Source organism: Colossoma macropomum, unplaced genomic scaffold, assembly GCF_904425465.1.
Source record: "Colossoma macropomum unplaced genomic scaffold, Colossoma_macropomum, whole genome shotgun sequence".
Taxonomy (NCBI): Eukaryota; Metazoa; Chordata; class Actinopteri; order Characiformes; family Serrasalmidae; genus Colossoma; species Colossoma macropomum.
The window spans coordinates 56,511,893-56,524,212 of record NW_023494792.1 but is presented as its reverse complement, the minus strand read 5'-3'; the positions used below and the strand labels follow the sequence as shown (position 1 = coordinate 56,524,212).

The following is a 12,320-nucleotide window of genomic DNA, read 5'->3' as shown; positions in this document are numbered from 1 at the left end:
TAATATGAGCATGGTATTTTAACATGATACCATTAAATAGGTTATATGACTTGGATAGTTGTTACTTGCAACTCAATGACTTGTTCTCACCTCTGCTTTCTACTGACTATATAAAAGTATAGGTTCACTGGTACTGTTGGAGATATAGGGTATAATGACATTACAGCAAAACAGTACTTCAGGTAGGTTAGTGAGAGACCCTCCTCCATGACAGAAGCCAAAGTGTAAAGAACATGCACTTTTAACAGAGCCCCACTTCTCTACAGCAGACGTACGGCGCCAATGACACACACTCACTCACACACACAACTCTCAGACTCACCCAATAGCCCTTAGTGCTGAGAGATGAACTGTAAACACCCAAAACACATACAGCATTACACATACATTAGGACACACACACACACACACACACACACGCACACACAACTCTCAGACTCACCCAATAGCCCTTAGTGCTGAGAGATGAACTGTAAACACCCAAAACACCTACAGCATTACACATACATTAGGATACACACACACACACACACACATGCACTGTCGATGAGTGGGAGTGATGACTGAAGGTGAGAGGTTCATTTGGGGTGATGAGTTTCAAAGTGTGAAAGAAGGCCTGTCTGTAATTAGTAAGGGTGTGTGTGTGTGTGTGTGTGTGTGTGTGTGTGTGTGCATAATGAAGCCTTCAAACTGAGGAAGATTATGAACGAAGGAGAAATAAAAAATAGAGAGCACACTCACAATCTCTAATGAAGTTCCTGAAGTTGTTTTTATTTTGAGTAGATGTGAAAAAAAAAAAATGTGTGTGTGTGTGTTTGTGTGTGTGTCCAATCCAGGGTCATCACTGGACATTGCTGAGCTGTCCACAAACACACCTCTACTAACCGACCTAGCGTGTTTACACACAAACACGGTCATAAGCCAGATTTTACTTTTGAAGTAAAAATATCATGCACAGGCCCAGAGAGATGCACACACAGTTATGGGCTTCCCAAAAAGCAAATAGTGAATATTTCTATTTCTGTATCCATGTGTTTTTCCTCCTAGTCCAATCCTCACGTTTTCCCTTTCCTTATTCATCTTTTAGTTGCATTCTACAGTACTGTGGGGACGTCAGAGACCACTCTTCGTTTATTTGTTGTCCATTCAGAACGGCCATTGTGTAGAAGTTTGTCATTTGAACATAACTGTGTCCACCTTTTTGCCTTTATTACAGCTTCCATTCATTTCAGGAGACTCACTTTCAGCTTTTTAAGGGTATTTTTCCAAACCTCCAAAGTTCAGTCTTAGAAGTTGGTTGCATTTCTTGCTTTTCATGATCCTAATAATCCCAAACACATTCAATGGTGTTGAGGTCTGGACTCTCGGGTGGTCAGTCCATCGTTCAGCTTCTTTGTTTGATGTGTCCTTCTCCTTTTCTCAGTGAGGCTTCTTGACAGCTACACATCCTTTCAGACCCATAGCGCTGAGTCGTCTTCTCACAGTGGAAGGATGGACAGAAACACCTGTGGATGTTTTCAGATCTGAAGCAACTTGATTTTCTCCTCTCTCTCAAAGATTTGAGTGCTGTTTATCTGATGGCTTTGAGTGCTGTTTATCTGATGGGGAGAGGTTGGGTGGTCTACCAGGTCTTCCAGGTGGTTGTTAGGAATCCCATTTCCTCTATGGCATTTAAACCTTTTTTGAACAGTTTTGAAAAGTCCCGTTTGTTCATTTACTTTCCTTTGACTTCTCCTTTCCTTATGCAAATGAATTATCTTACATCTAATCTGCTTAGAAATATCTCCAGAATTATTAATAAAATAATAACAACACTTATTAACTTACACTTAACGACCATTTTGCCTGAAAATTAAATAAACAAATGAAGACTGGTCTCTGATCTTTGCACAGTATGGTATTTCTCTTTTACTCTTTATCTCTTCATCTTTCCACCAGCCAGCAGACAAGAGTCCCAATTGCAATTTAGCCAAGATTTTGCTTATTAGTTTCTACTTAATGGCGACTTCTCCTTGAAGTTGTCTCTGCAACAGAGCCGTATTCTATGGGCTGGTCTCACCGCTGCCAAGAAAATGCTGGCCTTGAGGTGGCAACCTCCACATTCTTTGGCTTGGTGGTAATGGACCAACTCTTTCCCCAAAACTTACCTGATGGACGGGTCCGTAGGCCAAAATGCATGCAGCCAGCCTCAAGACTCTTCAGGCATGGAGTGTGTATGAGTCGCCATGGGGAGGTTAAGCAGAGGGATAGGGGATATAGGGATTTGATGACTGTTAATTCCTTATGTTCACATAAGCCTGTTTTATATATGTTTGGTCTGTATATGCCTGCTGTCAGAACAAAACGCTGTATCTCCAAAATGGTAACTTTAGAGGAGAAGTAAAAAACATCACTTTCAATGGAAGTCAATGGAACCAGGCTTCCAAGTCATTTTGGGCCATTTATTTTAGACCATTCATCATGAAACTCTACACACAATGTAAAGGACAACAGGCTCTTTCAAATAAAAATGGAGATGCAAGGCTGACAGCAGCAATATGGGGTTAAAAAGAGTAAAAATATATGGTGTATGATGTTTCCTCCCTGTACTTTTCTCAATAAAAAACTGATCACAAAAAAGATCTTGCTTATTTAGCACCATGAAAACTGTCCACACTGAAACAGAGGAACAGTCAGAGAGGGCAAGAGAGGGGATACCGAAATTATATGTGTTTGTGGGTGAGAAATGAAAATGAAGGGGGGTCATCTACCCTCCACATTCCACACATGTGCGTGAGTGACATCACAGAAATTATTACAGCACACACAGCCACTCTCATTTGTGTGTGTGCACATATGTGTGTGTGTGTGTGTGTGGGTGTGTGTGTGTGCGTGTGTGTGTGTGTGTGTTTGTGTGTGTTTGTTTTATTCAACGAGTGCTGGGGAATTCAATAGTCCAAGTGTAAATGTGTTTCATTCTTTAACCCTGACAGGCAGAAAACGCCAGAACATGCAGGACTGCATGAACCACACACACACGTGTTACAAGCCAAGTGGTGTGTCCACCCCTCACTCACTGCACATACACTCACTCTGCAAACATGTGGCACCCACAGACAAAGAAACACATGTCAAAGCATTCGACCCTTTGCCCATGACCTGTTGCTTCAGGCCTGGATCACAACCTTCAGTATTCCAGTGAGCAGAGGCACATTCGGATATTGTCCTCTGATCCCTTTTCATGTTTCTAATGTGCAGCCTTAAGAAAACTTCCATCAAGATCAACTCCTGAGTAATGACCATGCAGTGACCTCTCTACAACAGCAAATTGGGCTGACAACACTTTACAAACAGAGTTTGCTCTGTTGCTATTACATTGCACTATGATATGTAAAACATCATTCCTATGTCAAGTTTGAAAGTTCAAAAAGATCTGCAGCCAGTTGTACCAGCTGAATGTAAGTTCGATTGTTGCCTACTTTGAACGTAAACTGCCTCTACGTTCAAGTTTACGAGTAACTAGAATTTAACCGGTTACACCAAGTAACATAGTTTCAACGTAGCTTTAAGTTATAACTTAAAATGTACACATACTCTACAGCAGGTGTAAGTTCTGCTGTGAAAATCAGTTAAAATGGCTGGTTGATTTGATCGATGGGAAAGCTTGCGAGAAAACGAAATTTGTCTCGGTTTGGGTCGGCAACCGTTTCTGCAGCATAGACCACACCCGTTTTCGTCAATTGGAGATAGAAAAGATCACAGACCTCCTAACAGACGGAGAACAGAGCCCTGAGTCCTACTTTGTGTCTGAGATATTTTGCTACAGGGTCACTCCAAAACCCGGTGGGTGACACTATTCAAGAACACGTCAACTGCGTGCAGAGAAGTAAGAGCAGCTCCATCAGTGCTCAGGCTGTGTGTGACGCTGACCTTGTTATCATGCAAAACATAACACGGATTATTTTTTAAAATATAACTAACATAACTAACATTACCTTTCTGTCCCGCAGATTCAAATAGCGATTACATTAGCCGCAGCTTCGCTAACGTTACCGACCATTCACTGATAAAGTGCCGTTAAAATATTGTGAACGAGAAACACAGTCTGAACTTCGGAAACAGCAGCAGAGCAGAATAAACACACATACGAGAGACGGACACTTTGAGGACACAGCTTTATCATAAAACACTCTCTTTCTGAATTACAGCTGATACGACCGACACACTTTAAGCGAAGTAAACGCAGCACGAAAAGAGAGAAATTTCACTGCGTGTGGAGATCATGCACGTAATGTTTCCTGTTTATGTGGACTACTGTTACTGATTGGCTGCAGAGTGAAAACGTCATCCTGTGCGACAGTGTTGATCTATGATCACTTTATGCACTACTAGTCTCCCCAAGTTCAGCCACGTCACCCCACTGCTGTGCTCCCTTCACTGGCTTCCCGTAGCTGCACGCATCAGATTTAAAACCCTTATGCTTGCCTACAAAGCCAAAAACGGACCAGCCCCTCCCTACTTGATGGCAATGGTCAAATCTCAAACTGTAGCACGAGCCTTTGAGCTTCGAGTACAGCTCGGCTTGACCCGCCATTCTTCAATGCGCGCAGAAGGCAAGCATCAAGACTGTTCTCTGTGCTGGCACCCAGGTGGTGGAACGAACTCCCACTGGCTGTCCGTACAGCAGAGTCTCTCGCTGTCTTCAAACACAGACTGAAGACACGTCTCTTTATACAGCACTTAAATGAGCACTGAGTTTAGTATTGATTGTAATGTACTGTACTGCACTTATGTATTGTATTGTATTGTATTGCACTGCTCTGTGTTTAACTCTGTTCCTTTTTCTCTGGGTGTCAATAATGACTTTCTGATTCTAGCAGTATCTGAGCTCAGGACTGGCTTTCTCTCTAACCTATTGGTAACTAGCGAAGATACTCTCTCTGGATAGACAAAGCACTTTTTGTAAGTTGCTCTGGATAAGAGCGTCTGCTTAATGCTGTAAATGTATATGCAAATGTACTAGTTAAGATGTACTGTAAGGTCTGTGGTGCCACCGAAATTCTATGTGTGGCTAGTTTTAAAATAACTACTCTCAACTTAAGGTTTAGGATGGACGTTACACTCCAACTTACGATCGAACTTACATTCAGCTGGTGCAACTGGCTGCTGATTATTTACAAAAATCCTAAGAAAGGTTATCCCCTTACTGAGCCATGGGCCTGCCAGCGGGCCCAAAGTTTTATTACACACTTCTATAACCTACGAAAAGCCTCATTAGTTTGCATTGAAGTCCCTGTAGTTACTGAATGATAAGCCTTAGTATGTAATAAGCCTGGAGTGTTAAGGGGTTTAATCAGCATCCTGGATGGATAAAGCAGCATCCTAATCTCACACACACGGTTTTAGACTGACCTTCAGAGCGGTGAATGCAGGTGTGTTGGTTGTCACTCAGGAAGAAGCCTTCCTTGCACTGGCACTCGTAGCTTCCCATTGTGTTCACGCAGATCTGCTGGCACCCACCATTGTTGTCCTGACACTCGTCCACATCTACCAGCAAACATGGAGCGAGAGAGGAAGGTAAACAGTTATTAAGGTGCACCACCCACACAAACACACACACACACACACACACACACACTCACGCACATACAAAGAGTCTCTCAGGGCCACTATGTTCCATTTGATCCTCTAATCAGAGCTAGCCCCACACAGGTATTTGTGAAAGTGACTGCCTTTGTTTATTTGTGGCGCATTTTTCCCCCCCTCTTTTCCTCCTCCCTATTTGAAGTAGCTGGAGAATGCAGCCAGTTAAGATGCAGAACAGGAATGTTCCAGCATCCATATAAGCATCCTCCAGACAGCCAAACAAATAAACACAGCGATTGGGAGACAGGCAGGTAGTCCGTCACAGCCACAAACAGGCCTACCAGTAGATAGGTTCACGCTCCTGACGGGAAAAGGGCCTACACTTTCACAAGCCTTTCTGAATGGAGCTCATAAGACCAAAAGCCCGGACCTAAAAGCATGGTTCAAGCTGCGTCTTGTTAACCGAAGTGTGTAGGTCACTCTGTTTAATGTATATCTGTGTGACTGGTATGTGTGTGTATGTGTGAGTGCGCATTTAGCAGAGGCACTACAATGTCTCTGACAGCTCTATAAATCTCAGTGTGGGTGTGTTGGTTGGGGTAACATTGTAACACTGGAGACCAGTAACACACTTCAGTGAGTTTTACACAGCCCTGACACAGCAACCTGCTACTGTGGAGACTCCAGCCTATAACTCAATCTGAAGAGCTCTGTGGCTCCAGACTGACACACCCTCCCTGTTCTGGGTCAGTGTTTCGTTACTCTGCCTTATTCTTTAACATCTTACAACACTGGTTCTCTGCCATCCTGCCTCTAGTGAAGAGGATCCATGCAATGCTGCCTATAATCAGACACTGACGCTTCAGTCATATGACGCGCTCTTACAGTAACATCTAGCTGACTCCATCTGGCTGTGGCTCCTGTTACATCCTATTCTGTTGTTCTGATGTAAGTCAAAAGTCAGTGACTGATACTGACTCTGACTCATTGCTAAGATGATTGTCTACATGTGTTGTACTTGATGATTGGGCAGGTTTCACAAGCATTATTTAGTCTAAAGGATTCCATATCCGGGATGTGTACAGCACAGATGTGCACGGCACTTGTCTAACTTGTCTAAACTTAGGTAAAGTTGTGAGGATGAAGGCCTAGAAGCAAGACAAAAAGGCAGGAGGATGCTGACATGAACATTAATGGCTTTTCCTGGAGCAATTCTAGTACTTTACTCACAAGAATCTATTATAGTCTCTGTATAATGCTTTTCATTATGGAGTGTAACAATATACTAAGCCAGGGGTGTCAAACTCAACCACTAAAAAGGCCAAATTTTAAAAAATCTCAATAAATATGGCCAGCTACGGAGCCCCGCTGGTGACATCCTGTATAAATAAAAACAATGCGTGGACTTAGTAAGGCGTGAGAATGAGATCAGTAAGTCGCGGCCACGACTTAGTAAAGCGTGGGAACGAGATCCTAATGCGTGGCCACGACTTAGTATGCCGTGATCTCATTATTACGAGTCACGACTTAATCATCTCATTATTATTTTCATTTCTCATGCATTATTTTTATTTATACAGGATGTCATCATCAGGGCTCCGTAGTCAGCTGTGTTTTTATATTATTCTAACTTTACATATTGCCATGACCCTAACTGGCCATTGTATCACAATATGCCAAAACTACAATGGCAAAAAATAGGTACTGAGTACTTGAACAATTTAAAAATAATTTTAAATAAAAACAATAAACTTTTTTTAAAAAAGCATTTTTTAGCTGCAGATTAACTGTTAAACCTCTTTAATTGTCCCCAGTGTACAGTAGGTTTTTTACACTGCCCATTCGCTTGGACTAGACACCTGGCATCTTTGTGGTGCAGTCCCATAGATCGTTGTTGGGGAAGGGGTGGGAGCACACATTACACTTGCTGGCAACTGCAGCGCAGTTCATGGTGAAATGGGCCAATATCATCAGAAAATGGAACGTATTTTTATGGGCTGAATAGGGTTGTGCTATGGGCCTGACTTGGCCCACGATCCAGTTTGATCCACGATACCAAATTCATTTGGTATTCTTACAACATTTTGAACAAAAGCTGAATGATGTCTGTAATCATGTTGTTGCACGGCTTCCTGACGACACTGGAGCTGGGAGCAGGAGTCGCATTAAATAGCTTTATTAATACAATGTCCATTCTTTACGATGTATTATCACCACAATGCACTCCACAATGTCACAGCTTTGTATTGCAAAATTACAGTGATAGGATGAATTGTTACACCCCTATTTACTACCTACCCCTACTCACCTCTACTTATACACTGTTAGAAATAAAGGCTCTGTTCAGGTACATTTTTGTTCAGCAAGGTACAAACAATGTAAAGCTTCCCTCAAAGGTACAACAGTGGTGTTAAGGTCCAGTTGTGAACCTTAAATAAGTTTTTCCAGGTGAAAAGTTTGTATTTGTACCTTTTCATAACCGAATGTTTTAAAACAGAACAATAAAATAAGAAGCCTGGAGACGAGACGGGGTGTGTGGAGTCAGTACAGCTTAGAAAATATAATTCCTGTGGATCATGGTACAGTTATGTTCCGTAACAATTAAGATTATCTGAAGAGAATATTTGAGAACTTCTTTAGTTTTTTTTTTTCGAGAATTGGATTGAAGAACGTTGGGCCTCATTCACCAATATCCTCTTAAGTTTGTTCTTAAATGTGTTCTTGAGAAAGGTCCTAAGAAAAAGTCTACATCAGATTCATGACGTGTTCTTAAAGCTCAGAACTGTTCACACCTTTGAGCACTTGAGTGTGTGTAGATTCTGTTTTTACCTAAGAACAAATCCCAAATAAGAAAACTGGTGAATGTCACAATATTCATTAAGACTGCATACATGTTTTTTTTTTTCCTTTTTTTTTGGATTTGTCCCCAATTCAGTCGTTTCCAATTCCACCCACTAGTTAGGACTCTCCCAATCATACGATACCATCAGTGCTAGGAGGGCGAAGGCTAACACAGGCTTCCTCCGAGACCTGTGAAGCACCACCGCATCTTTTCAAACTGCAGCTAAAGCAATGTCATTGGACAGCCAAATGTGCTCAGAGGAAAGCACCAACCGCCAGATCTGTTACGTCAACTAACAGCATCACGTTTGGGTGATGGGGGGAGACGGGGGGGCAGGGGGGGCATCCTACCCAACCAGAGAGCGAGGCCAGTTGTGCTTTCTTGGAATCCCGGCCACAGGTTCCTGTAGCATCACCAGGGATCGAATTTGCGATCTCCTGTTGATAGGGCCAACGCTTAGATGGTTGCGCCACTCGGGAGCCCCCTAATTGGGTCTAGAATGGTTGTTGAATGAATCATTTTCTTATGAACTTCGCAGTGTTTGTTTTAAGAACTTTTGCAAGTTTTTTCTGAAGAAAGTTTTCATGAACTCAGCCCCTGATTCACATTACATTTGCGTCACTTTTCTGACGCCTCAACTTGCATCCCCAAACCAAAACTAATCCAAAAAACAGTCATCCAAATTTGAAACTCTCCATGTTGTCACTCAACAGAAAGGGGAGCTCCAACAACAGCAAAATTATTACACAAGAAAGGCCATCGCTGACCCACTCGTATGTTTTCTTAGATACTTCCTAGTCCTGATTTAGCAACATGCCACAGAACAGCAGTGTGACTGTGGTAACCATTTGACTGTACAGTGTAAAAGAGGCTTACGTGGCCTGAGAAGATATGGAGATTTCTCTTAAACTCCAAACGCAGTTATTTTTAAACATGGTTAGCACATGTCTGTATACTGTATGTACGGTACATTTCTGTGGGACACTGTAGCCTCATAAGTATCTGTATGTGCACGAGTGAGCATGCGCATCTTAGTGAAAACATGTTTGCATGTGTTTGCCCTTTTCTGTTTGGAGAGCGTTGAGAGGTAGTGAGTTTTATGAGCTCTGAGGAGCGCAGGAGCTGCTCTTTATTTGTGTGTGTAAAGCGCTTTATGGCCGTTAGCACCTCCAGCACATCGGCACAACAGCCTGCTCTGCTCCCCACATCACTGACTTCACCATACGGCGCTGCTGCTGTCGGCTTACAGGCTAGCGCGCCGTGTCTTGAGCGTGGCTTATGGGCTAATGCACACTGGATTCCTGTGTCGCGTCACAAAGCTCTAGACAGAGCTAGCGCCATCACTGCTGTCTGGCCACGGTATCCTGCGTCTTACTGGCATTCTCTCAAATCCGCACGCAGACATACACAAGCACACCCACACACGTTCATAAAATGAGTGACACAAAAACACATATGTACACATGCGCACACACAGTCTCTGCCTAATTTGGTCACAGTGGTTTATTATGTGGCTCCTGGTTTTACCTGGCGACACGGCTCTTATTTTAGATCCAGCAGGGCGTCTCGTTAACACGGCCAAGACAGCGAGGCCTTTACTGTCCAATCAACTACTGCAGTGCTGGAATGGAGGTGGAAAATGAGAGAAGGCCTATCTTTATGCTCCTCTCCACAGAGGCATCCCTGTCCTTCTCAGAGCCAAGCACATCTAGTAGCTTGTACATAAAGTTCTCATTCAAATCTGAGTAAATCTTAATTCTGCAAAAAAATGATGCCAGTGCATAGTCATCTCAGCCAGACAAAACAACAGTAATTTGCTGGAAAGTAATTTGGCACTTCATAAAGGAACATAAAGCTAGCAGAGATCAAGAGGTAGTATGACGGCTTGGGCGGTTTAAGGGACTACGCTGTCCGACCACAGCTCTTATAAACTCTCAGAAAAAAAGGGGGGCAGTGCCCCTCTTGTCACTGGGGTGGGACCCTCAAGGGTACATCTCAGTACCTTTAGTCAGGGAACATAACTGAACCATAATCCACTGAAATGATATTGTCTAAGCTGTATTAACTCCACACACCCCGTCTCGTCTCCAGGACTTTTATTTTATTGTTATGTTTTAAAACATTCGGTTATGAAAAGGTACAAATACGAACTTTTCACCTGGAAAAACTTATTTAAGGTTCACAGTTGGACTTTAAAACCACTGTTGTACCTTTGAGGGCACATTTACATTGTTTGTACCTTGATGAACTAAAAATGTAGCTGCACAGAGCCTTTATTTCTAACAGTGTGGGTCTCACTGTGAGTGTTTCATGTTGTGCTTCATGCATGAACGAAAACGAATATTGTCAATGCTGCAGCATTCTCATTCATTCCTTAAAAAAACATTAAAAACTAACAAACAAAAAAAACATTTCAGCTGTCATCTCTCAATTAAAGCTTGCACTGCCAAAATTTAAACAAGGGGCCTGGCATCCGAGCTGGCGAGTTTAAACTGGAGCGCTTTTGTTTTGTTTGATTGCTCTTGTGTAAACTTTAATTTGGAAGAGATCAGGGATGACAAGACACAACAGGGAAAGAGGAGGAAGAGAACGCAGCCGAGGCCGAGGGAACGTAGAGGCGAGCTGTTCAGAAGAAAGAGAAAAAAGAAAAGAAAGAAGTGTGAACCCCTCTTACTACGGAAGTCCGGAGAGGCCGTGAGCTGTTGCTATAATTTTCTGGATTGTTATCTTGAGATAACAAGATACGTAACTCATTATTTCAAGATAACAATGTTGTTATCTTGAGATAACAAGATAAAAACCCATTTTCTCAAAATAACAACTTTGTTATCTTGAGATCACAAGATAAGCTAACTCATTATTTCAAGATAACAATTTTGCTATCTTGAGATAACAACAAAAAACTCATTTTCTCAAAATACAAACTTTGTTTTCTTGGGATCACAAACATAACAACTTTTCTTATCTCGACATAACAAGATAAGTAACTTGTTATTTCAAGATAACAACTTTGGTTATCTTGAGATAACAAGATAATTAACTTGTTATCTCAAAATAACAATCCAATTATGACTACCTCATGGCCTCTCTGGTACGTAAGTCTGGAGAGGCTGTGAGCTGTTGCTATAATTTTCTGGATTGTTATCTTGAGATAACAAAATAAGTAGCTCATTATTTCAAGATAACAACTTTGTTATCTTGAGATAACAAGATTAATTACCTATTATTTCAGATAACATTTTCTCAAAATAACAGCTTTATTATCTGGAGATAACAAGATAAGTAACTCATTATTTCAAGATTACAATTTTGTTATCTAACAACATAAAAACTCATTTTCTCAAAATAACAACTTTATCTTGAGTTCACAAGATAATTAAAATTAACTTACTATCTCAAGATAACTTTTGCAATCTTAAGATAACAAGATCACTCGTTATTTCAAGATAACAACTTTGCTATCTTGAGATCACAAGAAAATTAACTTGTTATCTCAAGATGACAACTTTTGTCATGTCCAAATAACAATACAAAAAAATGCTAACTGGCCTCTCTGGACTTCCATACTCTGGACTTCTGTATCTTACAAAATCATTTCTTTTTAAATTAAAACTCTGAACATTCATAAGCCGCCTCTCCTCCTCCAGCACGGTGCACATTCTCTCCTTCCATTCTGACGAGAGAGTGAACGAGGGGAAAAAAGAGTCTGAAAGATAAACAAACAGCAGCGGCAGCGCAGACATTCATAAAAACGGCCAAACGATCAACACATTGAGTCCAGCTGCCGGCTCGGACAGGGAAAACAAATAAGAATCGAAATGAAAAAAGACGGGGAGGAACTGCACTAGATTACCCTTTAATCAGCCTGCCCATTAGCCAATCTTAAATCAATTAGAGCTTTAAGTTGTTGACA

General features: G+C 41.7%; 1 protein-coding gene across 2 annotated transcripts in view; it reads right to left on the bottom strand.

Moving 5' to 3' along the window:
- The window catches only part of scube1 (signal peptide, CUB domain, EGF-like 1), a 92,296-nt gene that overhangs the window by 65,480 nt on the left and 14,496 nt on the right, over nt 1-12,320 (bottom strand). For both annotated transcript variants that reach the window (XM_036577639.1, XM_036577640.1), the window contains exon 4: nt 5,392-5,526. In XM_036577639.1, coding sequence (XP_036433532.1) covers nt 5,392-5,526 — 135 coding nt within the window. The remainder of the gene's footprint in view (nt 1-5,391; nt 5,527-12,320) is intronic.